Raw genomic sequence first — 16,742 nt, forward strand, 5'->3', positions numbered from 1 at the left:
TTCTGAGTGATAATTATTGTATAATTTAGTTGTAATTTTGACGTGGTTGTATGAGGAGGTGAGCCGTGTTTACCTATACTGCCATCTTGACCAGAAGCATGGAAATACTGTTTTAACAAAGTTTTACTTTCAAAATCACAACTATAATTATATTTATACTGTAATTGAAAAATAAAAAAAATTTATAACCTGCAAAACCACAGATTGGAACTCAGACATTTGCATAAGAAAATGTAAAATCAAAGTTGATCTTTACTTTAATAAACCCCCTTTTATTATCATGAAAGCTGAATGTGTGCATCGTATAAAATTAGAAAGTATGAGACAAACTCCATAACCTTACCCATACAGTGATGCTGCTATTAATACATTTTTTCCTGGATCTCTTTCTGTGCATCTTTCTAACAGTAGTTATGCACATTCCCACAAATACATATAGATGTTTTAGCTAAAATAAGATAAAATTGCCCAAAATGCCTTTAATTTTTATTACATTTGAAATAATCTTTATTTAGGTATAATTTACATACTATAAAATTTAAAGTTTATCAATTTTAAGTGTATGTTTTTATGAGTTTGGAAAAATATGTATAGTTGTGATATCACCACCAGAGTTGGTAGAAGTAATAGAAAATTGTTCCTTTTTATTACTGAGTACTCTATTGTTTTTGTCCTGCAGTTTGTTATCATCCATCTGTTGATGGACATTTTGGTTGTTTCCAGTTTTTGGTGATTGTGAATAGCGCTACCATGAACATCCACAAACAAGTCTTTGTGTGTTTATCTATCTATCTATCTATCTATCTATATCTATATCTGTATGTGTGTACATATATATATGTATTTTTTCATTAAGTACTTAATAGAGGGGTTTTAAGAGTGGAATTGCTGGTTTGTTTGGTGAATATGTATATTGAGTTGGCCAAAAAGTTTATGTGTTTTTTTTTCCATAAAATAAAAGACACATTTTCATTTTCACCAATAAAATGACTGATTTGGATGTTTTGAGTGTGTTGGCTATCTCCCACATGGTATAATGTTGTTTGTTCTCAATTAATGTCTTGATTTGATCACTATTAACTTCATCTGGTCATCCAGGGGGAACTCTCCAGCACGAAACTTCGCAAACCATTTTTGACATGTTTGATCAAACACAGCACCTTCTCCATACAGTGCACAGATATATATTTTTCACATTTCAGTTGCATTTTTACCTTTCTTGGAATAATACAGCATAATATGCTGAAAATATCGCTTATTTTCTTTGATCTTCAGTATTAAAATGGCTACACAAAACCACGAATTTTGGTAAGTTTTTAAAAAATCACACTAATATGACAACTGTCACAATACAATCTAACAAAATTGTTTTGAATGAAGTTAAAGACAACTAAGTGCTATTTGAGCCATCTTATGGAAAAAACCAAACCAATTTTTTGGCCAACCCAATAGATACTGTTTTGAAACCCACTTATTTTTCACTTAACGATCCCCTTAACTTTCCTTTAAAATTTTTTTCCAATCTATTCTAGAATGTACTTTAAAGTTGTTGTGTCACAATGAGTAAGTATCTAATTCAGGGCCATGCCTTAATTAGTGCCACTTAAGTTTCTTTTAATTTAGTATGGTCCCTTGTTTCATGACATTGACTCACAGTAGGGACAAAACCAGGTGTCCTATATGTCTGGTAGTTTCCATGTTTTACTTAATTTATCTTATTCCTCTATTTTCTATAAAGTAGTAGCTATATAAGCAAACTTGATGGATATAAGTGAAATATTTTTGGCTAGATTATATCATTGCTAATGTGTACTTAATGTTGCAATATCAGGCTCATTTTATTATTAGTGTTTTCTTGCTGTTGAGAAAGGGCAAGCAGTGATAACGTCCCTCTATTCTTTAAGTAGAAATCAGAGATCAGACACTTTTCCTAGAGACCAGAAGTAGTATTGGGAGACTGAAAAGGCGGTAACGATAACTAGAGACTAGAACAGGAAAAGAGGGGCAGTAGGAGTCATAGTATGGTTCCAATTGCCCTCACAGTGACCACTACCAAAATCCCTTTTTCCAAAAAAAAAAGATTTTGTTTATTTTTAGAGAAGGGAAGGAAGGGTTAAAGAGAGGGAAAGAAACATCAATATGTGGTTGCCTCTTGCATGGCTCTCACTGGGAACCTGGCCCACAACCCAGGCATGTACCCTAACTGGGAATCAAACCGGCAACCCTTTGGTTTGCAGCTCACACTCAATCCACTGAGCTACACCTGCCAGGGCCAAAAACCCTTTTTTGATGTTATGGCTATATAACCTCTAGGAGAGGACATCTCATCTAAAGAACATGCATTATTTTAAATGATTAACAATGTAAAGCTAACCTGTGTTACTCTGAAATGTGATTTGTTGAGATTCTAGTTTATAATTAATTGGTGATTTGTGATAAGGAGGTGGTATTAATTTTGTGGATAAAGAAGAGATTATAGCAGGTAGTCTAAGTAACACAGGGAACCTGACTTTGTGTTGTGGTTTTGCAATTGTAATAGGGAGAGGGGGAGAGAGAGAGAGAGAGAGAGAGAGAAAGGAAAAAGTTTAGTTGTGACTGTCAAATAAGGGAAGGCATATTATCATATATGGGTTCCTGTTCCATGATATATATTTGGTATTTTCATGCTATCTCTTGCTAAGTTTGCTGTAGTGGAAGTTCAAAAATTACCATAGTAGTGTTCTGACTTACTATGGATTTAGTTCAGAAAATGGTAGGAAAAATTTATCAACATTTTTTGTACTTACAGAATTGCACAAAGAATATCACTTTGATAAAGATGAAAATTGTTAAGATTATTAATTGTCCTCTAATGTCAGTCATCATAAAAGGAAATTAACATTGGTACTTATATTTTGACAAATCATCAATATAGAAAGCCATAGTGCTCATTTTTAGATTATAAACACAAGAAAAAGTAGTTTTTGAAAGTGAGGAGGAGAAAGTAATGATAAAATAGATGAAAGGAAAAAGATGTATTGGAAAAGAATCAACCAAATAAGTAGAAAGTGGAAGTAAATGGAGATGGGAGCAGAGAAGAGGATAATGATTAGATTTATAGAACATTCTAAAAAAATATTATTGGAATCTCTATGTAGCTGGGATACTTTCTATTGTGATTGAACTCTGCAGCATCAAGTACAGCTGTGTGAAGGAGTGAAGTTATTTTCTTTGATTATTTTGTTTTAGCAGTTGGCTAGGCAGTTTGAGGAGTGTAGCTTAAAATAAGAGTAAGTCTAGTCTTGACATCTCAGTTCATGGCACAGAAGACTTAACATGTTAAGGTGGCAGTACTCCTCCAAATGATACAAAGATTAAGGGAAATCCTTATCAAAATTTCACCTCTTTTTTACAGAAATTGACAAGCTGATCTAAAAATCCATACAGAAGTGCAGGGTACCCAGAGTAGCCAAAACAATCTTGAAAAAAGAAGAGCTCTTTCCCCATTCTTGATGCTGCCTTTTGACACACAATCTTTTAGTATTGATGAAGTCCAGTTTATCTACTTTTTGGTGTGATTTTGGTGTTATATTTAAGAAATCAGTGAGTCCTGGCTGGGTAGCTCAGTTGGTTAGAGCATCATCCTGATATGCCAAGGTTATGGGTTTGACCTTGGGTCAGGGCACATACAAGAATCAACCAATGAACACATAGATAAGTTGAACCACAAATTGATGTTTCTCTCTCTCTTTCGCTCTCTTCCCTTCCCTTACTCTTTTCCTCTCTTCATCTCTTTCTCTAAAATCAATCAATAAAATAAAAAAGAAAGTGAAAGTCAATCCTGAATAATGGAAGAAAATATTTGCAGACCATGTATTGATAAAGAAGTCATATCAAGAATAAATAAAGGACTCTTACAGCTCAGTGATAAGTAGATAACCTCGATAAAAAGACAAGGTATTTAGCCCTGGCTGGTGTAGCTCAGTGGAGTGAGCATGGGCAGCAAACCAAGGGGTCACTGGTTTGATTCCCAGTCAGGGCACGTTCCTGGGTTGCAGGCTGGTCCCTGGTGGGGGCCATGTGAGAGACAACCACACATGGATGTTTCTTTCCCTTTCTTTCTCCCTCCCTTTCTCCTCTCTGAAAATAGATAAGTAAAATCTTTTTTTTTTTAAGAACAAAGCCAAGAATATATACAAATGCAATAAGCACATGTAAAGGTACGTACATCATTAGTCATTAGGGAAATGCAAATTAAAACCCTAAGGTACCACTTCACACCTACTAGGATGGCTAAAGTAAAAAAGATGAGACAATAACAAGTGTTGGTGACAATGTGGAGAAATTGGAGCCCTTATACACTGCTGGTGGGAATGGGAAATCATGTAGCCATTTTAGAAAAGTTTGGCAGTTCTTCAGAATGCTAAACATAGAGCTGCCATATGGTTGGCCCTGTAAGTCCACTTCTGGGTATATATCTGAGAGAAATAGAGGCTTTTGTTCCCACAAACACTTGTATATGAAGGTTCATAGCAACATTATTTATAATAGCCAAAAAGTGAAAACAACCCTTATGTGCATCAGCTGTTAATGGAAAAACAAAACGTGATATATTCTTACAGTGGAATATTACTCACCTATAAAAAGGAAGAAGTACCAATATATAGTGTAGACAAACCTTGAAAACAGTATTCTGAATGAAAGAAACTAGTCATAAAAGATCATACAGTGTAAGCTCCATTTATGTGAAATAGTCAACACAGGCAAATCCATGGAGACCCAAGGTGGATTAGTATTTGCCAGGTCCATAAATGACAACATTTTTTTTTTTAAAGATTTTATTTATTTATTTTTAGAGAGGGAAGGGAGAGAGAGAGAGAGAGAGAGAGAGAGAGAGAGAGAGAGAGAGAGAGAGAGATCAATGTGCGGTTGCTGGGGGTTCTGGCCTGCCACCCAGGAATGTACCCTGGCTGGGAATCGAACCTGGGACACTTTGGTTCCCAGCCCGTGCTCAATCCACTGAGCTATGCCAGCCAGGGCCAATGACAACATTTTTAATGCAAGCATGTTAATCTTTATTGTTTATGAGGTTACTTTGCCAAATTGTACGTAAAACAGAGGAAACTGTCAACTCCATAAGACTTTTTCTGTGACCTATTCTGTACTAGGAACTTAGTTGCCTGATATTTGGCTTGCACAATTTGATATTGAAGCGTATATATTTAAAAAGCACTCAGGGTAGGTTAGTACCTTTTATTTTGGAGTTAGCTGGTATATTCTCCTTCTCCTCCCAGGAGCTTGCATGTTACCAATGTGGATTTGGAATTCAGGCACCTTTATTGAACATTTGGCCCTGTGTGTTGTTTCTTATCATTAGGAAAAATATACTAGAGTGGATTGCACAACTTCCTGATAAGGTACTAAAAACACTGCCACAATCACTTTTGTTCTCTATGTGCTGTTTTGTATGGAGTGCTGTCTTGAATTCTGTGATTTCAGCTTATGTAGAAACAGGATTTTTGAAATTTGTTCCACTGTCAAATAATGCTCTTGTTTAAATTCATTGCTTCCTAATCTGCACAAAAATTTATGAAAGCCACTTAAATTGTTCAGGAAATTGGTCATAAATTCCAAATATATTTTATAAAAAATAAATCTTTCATTAGGCATTTTGAAGTTCTATGTAAATTATAGAGTACTTGGGTGGCATAAGTTTGAAGTCTGTTGGTTTCAAATTATTATAGCTAACATATTGTGCTTACTATGTATTAGACACTGTTCTAAGTCCTTTATGAATATTAACTCATTTACTTCTCACAATTACCTTATGGGTTAAGTACTGTTATCCTTTTTTTATACATAAGGAAACTGAGATACAGTGAGGTTACTAAGTAACTCAAGATCATGCAGCTAGCAAGCTTAGTTGCTCTGAATTCTAATTTGACAGTCTAGTTCTGGAGTCTACATTCTTTTTTTTTTTTTAAATGATTTATTCCATTTCTTATATTCTCTCTAGACCATCACATTATTCCTTCTGAAACCATCACTCTTAAGTTAACTTCGTTACATGGATGATGCCATTATAAACAACACGTCCAATTAATGCAGAATAAGTTTGGAAAACCAGTTGGTGAAGCTTTTGTGGCTTTTTTTCCCCCTTTTACAGTCTTTAGGGGAAAAACGAAAGGCTAGATGAGGCGTTGCCCTGGAGCTCTTCACACGAATGGCCTCATTTTCTGTTCATTGCCACCCACTTGGTCCTCCAGCAGCCAGCACACAATTTTCTGGCCACTAGCCTCCCCTTAAACTGCACTGTTTCCATCTGTTGTACTCAGCACAAGTATACCTCTTCGGTCCTGTTTCCCTGATGTGTTCACGCTGCCTGGTCATCCAGTGCCTATGTGTGTGTCATCGCCAAGGTTCCCCCGGTGCTCCTGGTCCCCCAAATGGCTTCACATGCCCTTTCCCACAGAGAAGGAAGGACACCTTTTGGCAAACTGTTCAGCCATGAGCCTTGTGGAGTTTACATTCTTAACTGTTGCACTAGACTGTCTTTGATTTGAATGATGAGCAAATAGGGGTCAAATATAACTATCATTTGCTACTAAATGTCAGACTTATTGCATTGCAGGACAGGAATATAAGCAATTCCCCTGGGAATGTTGTTAAAACCTACTTTTTACCGTGAGTTTTAAGGTTACGTTGGCACAGTAGTATTCTGGAATTCGAGTCTCTGTAATGATGATAGAGTAGAGGAATGAGTATTTGATACTAAGTTTATTCTTGAATTTTATTATCAACTAAAAGATAAAATTAATTACAATGTAAGCAGTTTAATTTTTAAGTATTTAAAGTTAGAAAACTTTTTAAAATTAATACTTAGTGTAGTACCTGAGATAAATGTTTCTTGACTGAATCATGGGAATTAAACTGGATAATGAAGAAAAGTATTAAATGAAATGAGGCTATCTAAAAACAACTGTTTTTAGGACAATAAAGGAATGATTATTATTTTGTATGCATCTCTGAAATAAAAGGAATTATAAAATAAAGACAGTCCCTGTGTATATCTTCCCTCTTTATTGATGAAGGGTATCAGTCTTCATAGTGCAAATTAAATGTTAACTAAAGACAAAGCATATTCATACTATAGGTCATTTCTTGATTCAGAACTTTAGTTCTAGGCCATATTTATTAAATAAAGGTATAATTATAGTTTCCTGAAAAAAGTTTTTTTTTCTTGGTAAAAATAAAATGGATTCCAGGTATTTATTCTTCATTTTAATGTCATGTGAGGGTAAAATGTAGATATATATTTAATAAATATTAATTTTTAAGTTTATTCTTTATTCTTTTTTTTAATCCTCACACGAGGACATGCTTATTGATTTTAGAGAAAGGGGTAGGGAGGGAGAAAGAGATGAATAGAAACATTGTTGTGAGAGAGAAACATCAGTTGGTTGCCTTTCGTAGGTGCCCTGACAGGGGGACCAAACCTGCAACCCGGGCATGTGTCCTGGCAGGAATTGAACCTGAAACCCTTCAGTTTGCGGGACAACACCCAGCCAACTCAGCCACACTGGTCAGGGCATATTCTTTATTCTTGAAAGCGATTTGAAATAGTTGAATATCTGGAGATATTTTACTGTACTATGTTTTTTAATATCTTATTTTATTTTTTAATAATTTTTTTTCACTACAGTGTACATTGACTATTTTTTATATTAGTTTCAGGTGCACAGCATAGTGGTTAGACAGTCATATACTCTACAAAGTGTTCCCCCTGATATTTCTAGTAACCAGCCGGCACCATACATAGTTATTACAGCATTATTGGCTGTATTCCCTGTTATGTACTTTACATCCCCATGACTATTTTGTAACTGCCAATCTGTGCTTCTCAATCCCTTCACCTTTTTCACCCAGCCCTTCAAACCCTCTCTTCTCTGGCAACTATCAGTCTGTTTTCTGTATCTTTGAGTGTCTTTCCATTTTATTTGTTCATTTATATTGTTCTTTAGATGAGTTAAACCATATAGTATTTGTCTTTTTCTGACTGACTTATTTCACTTAGCACAATATCCTCTATCCATCCATGCCATTGCAAATGGTAAGATTTCATTCTTTTTATGGATGAGTAATATTCCATTGTATATATGTACCATAGCTTTTTTATCCACTTGTCTGTTGATGGAAACTTGGGTTGCTTTCGCAGTTTGGCTATTGTAAAGAACACACCATGAATGTAGGAGTGCATATATTCTTCTGAATTAGTGTTTTAGGTTTCTTTGGATACATATACCCAGAAGTGGAATTACTGGGTCATATGGCAGTTCCATTTTTATTTTTTTGAGAAAACTCCATACTGTTTTCCATATGGGCTGTACCAGTTTTCATTCCCACCAATAGTGCCCAAAGTTTCCCTTTTCCCCACATTCCTGCCAGCACTTGTTGTTTGTTGTTTTATTGATGATAGCCCATCCCAAAGGTGTGAAGTGACAGCTCATTGTAGTTTTAAGTTGCATTTCTCTGATGATTAGTGACATTGAGCATTTCTTCATATGTCTATTGGCCATCTGTATATCCTCTTTGGAGAAGTGTCTATTCAGGTCATTTGCTCATTTTTAAATTGGATTGTTTGTTTTTTGGTGTTGAGTTATATGAGTTCTTTATACATTTTGCATATTAACCTCTTATCAGATATATCATTGGAGAATGTGTTCTCCCATTTAGTGGATTGTCTTTTCATTTTGTTGATGTTTTCCTTTGTTGTACAAGGACTTTTTTGTTTGATGTAGTTCCATTTGTTTTTTTTTCTTTTATTTCCCTTGCCCAAGGAGGTATATCAGAAAAAATATTACTAAGAGAAATGTCTGAGATTTTACTGCCTATGTTTTCTTTTAGGAGTTTTATGCTAATCATATATATATATATATATATATATATATATATATATAATCTTAAAATATATAAATCCATTTTGAGTTTATTATTGTATATGGTGTAAGAAGGTGATCTAGTTTCATTTTTTATATCTGTTCAATTTTACCAACATCATTGAATAAACTATCTTCACCTCATTGTATGTTCTTGCCTCCTTTCTCAAATATTAATTAACCATACAGGTGTGGGTTTGTTTATTTCTGGGCTTTATTCTGTTCCATTGATCTATATACCTGTTTTTATGCCAGCACCATGCTGTTTTCCCCCCCACTGCTTTTAGAGAGAGAGGAAGGGAGGGAAAAAGGGGGAGGGAGGATGGAGGGAGAGGGAGAGAGAGAGAAAGAGAAACATTCATGTGAGAGAGAAACATTGATTGGTTGCCTTATTGTATGTGCACGCCCTGACTGGGGAACAAACCTGAAAGTGGGGTCTGTGCCCTGACCCAGAATTGAACCTGTGACCCTTCAGTGTATGGGACAATGCTCCAACCAACTGAGCCACAATGGCCAGGGCATCATGCTGGTTTGATTACTATGGCTTTGTAGTATAGTTTGATATCAAGTAGCATATGAGCTGGGACTATTGGAAAAAATTGTAAAATACTTGAAATGGAGTTGGAAAAAGATTATGGGTGTCTTCAGTGGAAAACTAGGCTGTCTGAAATCAGTGTAGCCTTCTGGGTTATCTGATTTTAAGAAGTTTGTACCTTTCATTGTCTTTGAACTACTTACTTTATAGTGCTGTATGTTGTAGATAACTGAAAACAGTGCAAATTAGTCTTGTCTGTAGATATGCAACTGCACTTTTCAAGTTGAGGGACAATTGATTTCACTTTCCTCTTCCCCTAAAGAGGCAAGTTTGCATTAAGTTTAGAAATTCATTTCACATTTCTGATCATCTGTACATGTGTGGTGCTTTGAATTCTCCTCTGAATTGGTTGCAGTATTTTACTGGGTCACTCATTAATTAATGAGTTAAATGAAATCTTTAACGTGTGTTCATTTTACATTTGTATGAGAATCATGGTTTTACCTTTACATAAATGGATATTTTAACAGGAACAAGGTTGTTGAGTGGTTTTTATTTACTGGCTCACCTCTCACAAAATGCCTGTCAAAAAGAAGAGTGTGAAAGGATTCAGAGATCAGTAATAGCCACAGGAATTTCTGTTTGTCATAATTGCTAAAAAATAGTGCATTTAAAATTTAATGATATATGATAATATAAATTATTCATGCATACATGTTAAATGCTTAAGTTGCACATATTCATAAGTTGGTTGGACCTGAAATTTTAATAATTAGTTTTGACCTTGTGTATTTTGAATATTTGTTGTTATGAGTGAACAAGCCAAACTGTTTTGTACATTAGCCGTGAAAGAAGGGAATTGGTTGTTTACCTAATAAAATGGTATTGACTTATTTATAACCATATCAAGTGAATAGAACAGTATGGAAATACAAAGTTATGGGTATCAAATTTATGTTGTAGTAAATCTCAGAATCAGGGTTTTTTTTTATTCACTTGAGAGAGAGGGAGAGAGGGAGAGAGAAACATCAATGTGCAGTTGCTGGGGGTTATGGCCTGCAACCCAAGCATGTACCCTGGCTGGGAATCGAACCTGCGACACTTTGGTTCGCAGCCCGTGCTCAATCCACTGAGCTACGCCAGCCAGGACAAAATCAGGGTTTTTATTGAAATGTTCATAGTGTATTATCCACTGGCATGAAACTATGGCATTTAGCAAGTGAATACAGTTTAGAGCTGACTGGCCCAGCCTTGCTTAAAACAAAACAAACCAAATCAAACCTCAACAGGTTATAAAATCTAAAAACTAGGAACTGGATTGGTTTTAAATGAGCAAAAGTAATTTTGGACATAGTTCTGGCATGTCTTGTTTAGGTTGCAAGAAAGAGACAGGCCTAAGTACTAAGCAGTCTATTAGCATTTCCCAAACTGTAGGAACAAAGTTTTGCAAGATTTTAATAGGCATTCTGGGAGGTGAGTAAAATATTATGTTTTCAAATAATTCTGAGAGGAAGTTATGATATAATGGTAAGATCACAGAGTCCAGAGCCAGACTGCCTGGGTTTGAATCACAGCCCTACTGCATATTAGCTTATTCCCTTCACACCCTTTTTTGTTAGTCAAGTTATTTAACCTTTCTGTATCTTGTTTTTTAACCTAAAAGTGGGGAAAATAATAGTTTCTACTTCATAGGGTTTTGTGAAAATTAAGTGAGTTAACATATGTAAAGCATTTAGAATAATTCCAGGCACATAAGTGTTCAATAATTATAATTATAGTTATGTATAATTATAATTATTGTTATTTGGAAACACTGTATATATTCCGTCTCTTTCTTGGAAACTCACTGTATATGTTGGCAAATTAAAGATTCTAAGGAAGGCTTACAGTGACCAAATTTGTTTTCCTCCAAAATATTTTAAAGTATTGGTAACTTTTCCTGGAATCAGCTAAAAGAGGTTTCAAATCTAAGAAATAAAATTTTTAAACATGCTAGTGAGGAATTTACCCCAAATTATTTATATTAATTTTCTCCAAATTGTTGGAAACTGGAATACCTTTTCAAGGATGCCAATTAAGATCATTTTAAGGAAGAGTTTGGGAAGTGTTCACTTACTTGGCCTAAGGACTGGGAATTTATTGTTAAGGACAAATAGCAACTCTGCTTTAGTGTGGAGAGCTGATGACCTCTTGTGGTGTATCTAGTTTTTTCTTAGACATGTAGTTCTTTAAGTATCTGTGTGATAGTCCAATAGGACTGCCCGCAAAGACAGAAATGTACTGTATCTGTATTGTCCAATTTGTTCATCACTAGCTACTACGTGTGCTTGCAATGTGGACAGCACATCTGAATATTTTTATTTAAATTTAATTAAGGAAAATAAAAATTTAAATAGCCACATATGGCTGGTGGCTATTGTATTGGATAGTGTAGTTCTAAACAGTTTGGGCCCCATAGTTACCTCTGTGACTTTATGTGCCTTTACTTTCTACCCTACGCTCATCTACACTGGCTTCCTTGCAGTTCTTCAAACATGCCTGGCCCTTACTGCCTTTACTTTGTTTCCTCTAGATACATAATTCCATATCTTTTTGTATGGCCAATTTCCTCACCTTCTGATTTGTCACTCCTTGATTGAGAGAATGTCTGTTGGGGTCTGGGCTGATCCCTTATGGTTTGGTTAGGAGGATTTTCCCCCTCTAGAAGCACAGTGCTTCACAGATGGAGGCAGTGTGTGTGTGTGTGTGTGTGTGTGTGTGTGTGTGTGTGTGTGTGCAGCCTGTACTGTTATTTACAATATACAGATTTTATCTACAATGCTTATGAGGGTGCCTAGCATATAGTAGATAATCTTAGTATTTTCTTTGGGTGTGGAGTTTTAGGTTAGCTGCTATTTCAGTTTCTATAATTTCTGTTGCATTAACTGTTTGTAGCTTCTTGAAGGTAATGTGTCTTACTTTTTCTTTGTCTGCCTTAACATTTTTCTCTTTGTTTTTTATTTTATCAGTTTGCCTATGATGTGTATAGGAGCAGTTTTCTTTGTGGTATCTTGTGGTTGGGTGAAATTCTTAAAGCAATGGGTTCAATTTCTATGAGTTGTTGTCTTTCATCTACTCATAGTTTCAGAAAATTCTTGGTCACAAAGTATTCAAATACTGCTCCGATTCCCTTCCCTTTTCTTCTGGGATTTCTGTCACATGTGCGCTTCAAGCAGTTTCTGGTCCAGCATGGTTTCTCTCCCACACAGGTCCCTTGATCACATTATGTGCGGTGTTTCCCCTCTCAGGTACATGATGTGCACAGTAAAAGCTCTGAGGAATCTTCCACTGAAGCAGAAACTTAACCTTGTTCATTTCAGTATCCTGAGTATAATATTTTGGGAAATGTTCCTTTATATTACCATAAATGGAGGGAGTAGAATGCAGACACTTTTCTTAGTTTGATTCTTTTCCACGTTGGCATTGAACCAAAATTACTACTCTGAGAGTAGGGAATGCTGTAGTACTAGAATCACATCTTTTTTACTTTTAAGCTACATATGATTCTAATGATTTTACTTTTAAAGGCTGTTATTGCCTTTTATATTATACCCCTGGATTTTCAAATATAGATATTTTCCTATTTATGGCTAGTATTGTTGGTGGTGACAAGAATGGCACCAGGTGTTCCGACCACCAGTGGGGTCAGACTGGACCTAGTTCAGCACCCTTGGTACTTGAGTTCTAGCTAGGAAAGAATTCAGGGCCAAGACTAAAACTATAAGAGGTTTATTTAGAAAGTCATAGTTGTAGAAGAAGTGAGCTGTAGAAGAAATGGGTTTGGAAAACACATTATGGAGGCAAGAGAAAGGCCCTTGGAGCTTAGGCGAGAGGGGAAGGTAAAGGTAATGCATGGGGTGGGGGGGCGGTTCAGGGGAAGGAGGGTAAGGGTGAGGAGAAAGGCACAGGCAGCCTCTGGGGAGGGAGAGCTCCTGCTCCCAGGAGGGAGGGAAGGGAGAGTGGACTAGGTCCTTTCTCCTCAGGGCTCCTAAGGGCAGGCATTTTAGGGGGATGTCTCAGGGGAGATCCCAGCAGCCTTCCAGGTGTATCCTTTCAGGGTCGAGGTCTCTGCTGATGGATCTGCACCAGGTCAGGGGATCATTAGTAAATCCACCTGATCCTGATGTCAGTCATGGCATCGCAAGTCTGGTTTTGCTGCTTTTCTGGGCCCTGAGCTGAAATACAACTGAGACCTAGATGTATTTGATGCAAGTCAGAACCTCGTTGTCCTGGAGGCTTAATGCTTAGGCGCTATGCTTCGTCTCCCTTGTTTGCTCCCCCTCTAAGGGGGGATTTGACCCACAGGACTAGCAACATGCCTGGGGAGGAAAGGTCAGAGGAGGGTCCAAAGCACAGGACCAGCAATATGAAAGATCAGGGGGTCTAAACCTTGTGAGCAGGGATATGCTGACAGAGAAAAGGTTGCCCTGGAGCAGGGTCCTTGTTTTCCCAGGGTTGTCTGTAGCTTTCCACCCTGGTGACCGTCTGTACCTGGCCCATCGTCCTTGATCTGCTCACATCTGTCTGTCTACCACAGTACTACCCTTAAGTATTGTCATGATGACTATATTTTCCAAAATGAAATTAGTCTTATGCATTGTCAGTGTCTTCTACATTGGTTTGATGATGGGGATAAAATGATTAAAAATCGAGACTGTTCAGGGAAATCCTGGTTGTTTGGTAAATGTTGCAAAGTCTATTCACTTGCAAGCACTATGTTTCATGATCATAATAAAAAAACAGCAACTAATGAGAATACATTATTGGTTAGCCTCTTCCAGTATGAGGAAGTTGAAGGATGTAACTTGGACTTTCATATTTGAAACTTCTAGGATATTTTAGTGTTTCAAATTGTCTTGGAAATCTAGGACATGATATTCCTGTAAGCAGAGGAAAATAGCGGTTGTCTATGTGGGAGATTGGCTCTGCCTTTCTCCTCTCAGTGGAATTTATTCTTTTTAATGCAGATACCTCTGTGAGGAGTCTGTTACTTTTGAACAGTCTGTGTGTTACATATTAGATCTGCTTTCTTTGGAATTGAGGGTCTGGACTTAGTCTTAAAGAAGATGTGAGGAAGAAAATTACACTTTTTGTTTTAATTTCAGTTAGGGCAAGCCTGCTTAGACTTGCAAACTATCTCTTTTGATACTGCTCTCTTAACTTGCAGTATGGACTCCAATGCAGTTCATAATTTTCATATGTTAAAAATGAATAACATTTCAATGAGTTGTTCTCTTTGGTTTTAAGGTCACTGCTATAAAGTCATAGAAAACTTAGTGAGTTGGAAAAATCAACATTAAAATTGGGTCTTAAATTGCCAAGATATAATTTGTAGCAGGTTTTTTTTTCTTTTTGGTGATCTCCAAAAACTGGCATTTGTCTTAGAATTCCATGGTAGTAGCCAAATTACAGTTACAGATTTGCCTTTCTAAAAAAATTCATTGCCTTGACTGGTGTGGCTCAGTTGGTTGGGCATTGTCCTTCATAGCGAAAAGTCTCTGGCTTCGATTCCTGGTGGGGGCACATGCCTGGATTGTGGGTTTGATTTCTGCTTGGGGCATGCATGAGAGGCAACTGATTGATGTTTCCCTCTTGCATCTATGTTTCTCTCCCATACTCTGGTTTCTCTTCAGAATGCGCAAATCTTTTGCCTTTTTCTATGTTTTTCTCCCTCTCTTTCTCCCTGCCTTCCCATGTCTCTAAAAATAAATAAAATCGTTAAAAAAGATTCATTGATACATTAAAATTTACTTTTTAAATTAAAAAAAAATTTTTAATTTACTTTTAGAGAGAGAGGAAAGGATGAAGAAAGAGAGGAAGAGAAACATCAATTGGTTGCCTGGGGACCTGGCCTGCAACCCAGGCATGTGCCCTGAACAGGAACTGAACCAGGAAACTTTTGGTCTGCAGGCAGGCACTCACTCCACTGAGCCACAGCAGCCAGGGCTATTTTTAAGTTTTAAAATGAACATATACTCATTTCCTAATATTTGGGTAAGAGAAAATTTTAAGAAAATAAAAATTCATAATCTTATATTTAAAGATATTTTAGCATAGTTCATATTTTGATCATTTTTTCATTATTTTCTTAAGTGAAACCATCTTAACATAGTTGAGACAATATTATTTATATAGGTTTGTATTTCAGTCTTTCCCTTAGTATAACTTTAAATTGCCAAAGAAAAGCTTGTACTCTTTTGCATTCATTCATTCTTTCTCTCAATAAAAAATATATACATATGTAAGTGTAACTATGTAAGCTGGTAACTATGCATACACATACACATATACATTTGTACTCAAGGCACTATTGGTGGCTGCTTTCTGGAAAGTTTATCGTCTTTTAGGGCACAAAAGTTAACTGTAATGTAAAGTAGACCATGAAGAATGTCTATGTTCTCTTGAAGTTCTGACACGGAACCCCTCTGGATTACCAAAACTTTGTCTCACAAAGTTTCTTTGTTTGTAGATTCCTCTATTTGGTGCTAAGACTATTGGCCAGAGAAGTCCTGATGGTCCTGTGCTGAGCAAAGCTGAATTTGTTGAGAAAGTTCGTCAGAGTAACCAGGCCTGTCATGATGGAGATTTCCACACAGCTATTGTTCTGTACAATGAAGCTCTGGCTGTTGACCCTCAGAACTGCATCTTATACAGCAATAGATCTGCAGCATATATGAAAATCCAGCAGTATGACAAGGCCCTGGACGATGCAATCAAAGCTCGACTTCTCAATCCCAAATGGCCTAAGGTAGAAATTTGATTTACCTTCACAGAATCTTTTGTGCTGATTTTTAATTTAGATGTAAAATTTTATTGCCTTAGTGCAGTTAATATTTTAATAGCCTGTGCTTTGGCAAAATGTAGAATGGCTTCATTGAGTTGGTACACTAGTGAATGGTTTCCTTTTTTCTGCTTTGGAGTATGCTTTCTATGTCCAAATTTAATTCTTTTCCTGTGCGTTTGAGATTTGAACTTTTTTTTCACTCAGCTTCTTGATAGGACACATTCTAGTTATTAAATAGGTTTGGACATCTTTATTTTTGCACAGATGTTTTAGATGGAGTGTGATAGTCATTTTCTTTCCTTTGATTTAATTACTCACTGTCACTACTTATTTTCAGAATGGTATTTGATCAGTGAAATTTCTTTTTCTAATAAATCACTGTAATTATCTGTATTCCCTTTAATGATTTAAGGATTGAGTTATCTTTGTTTTATATACTTTATTTTCAGTGTACCTGTTTACTACCTAA

General features: G+C 36.2%; 1 protein-coding gene across 1 annotated transcript in view; it reads left to right on the forward strand.

Moving 5' to 3' along the window:
- Positions 1 to 16,742, forward strand: part of TTC28 (tetratricopeptide repeat domain 28) — a 560,959-nt gene that overhangs the window by 9,346 nt on the left and 534,871 nt on the right. Inside the window, exon 2 of the mRNA XM_045826718.1 lies at positions 15,959 to 16,237. Within this exon, the coding sequence (XP_045682674.1) occupies positions 15,959 to 16,237 (279 nt within the window). The remainder of the gene's footprint in view (positions 1 to 15,958; positions 16,238 to 16,742) is intronic.

This window comes from Phyllostomus hastatus, unplaced genomic scaffold (assembly GCF_019186645.2).
Source record: "Phyllostomus hastatus isolate PE091 unplaced genomic scaffold, TTU_PhHast_1.1 phas_scaffold_760, whole genome shotgun sequence".
Taxonomy (NCBI): Eukaryota; Metazoa; Chordata; class Mammalia; order Chiroptera; family Phyllostomidae; genus Phyllostomus; species Phyllostomus hastatus.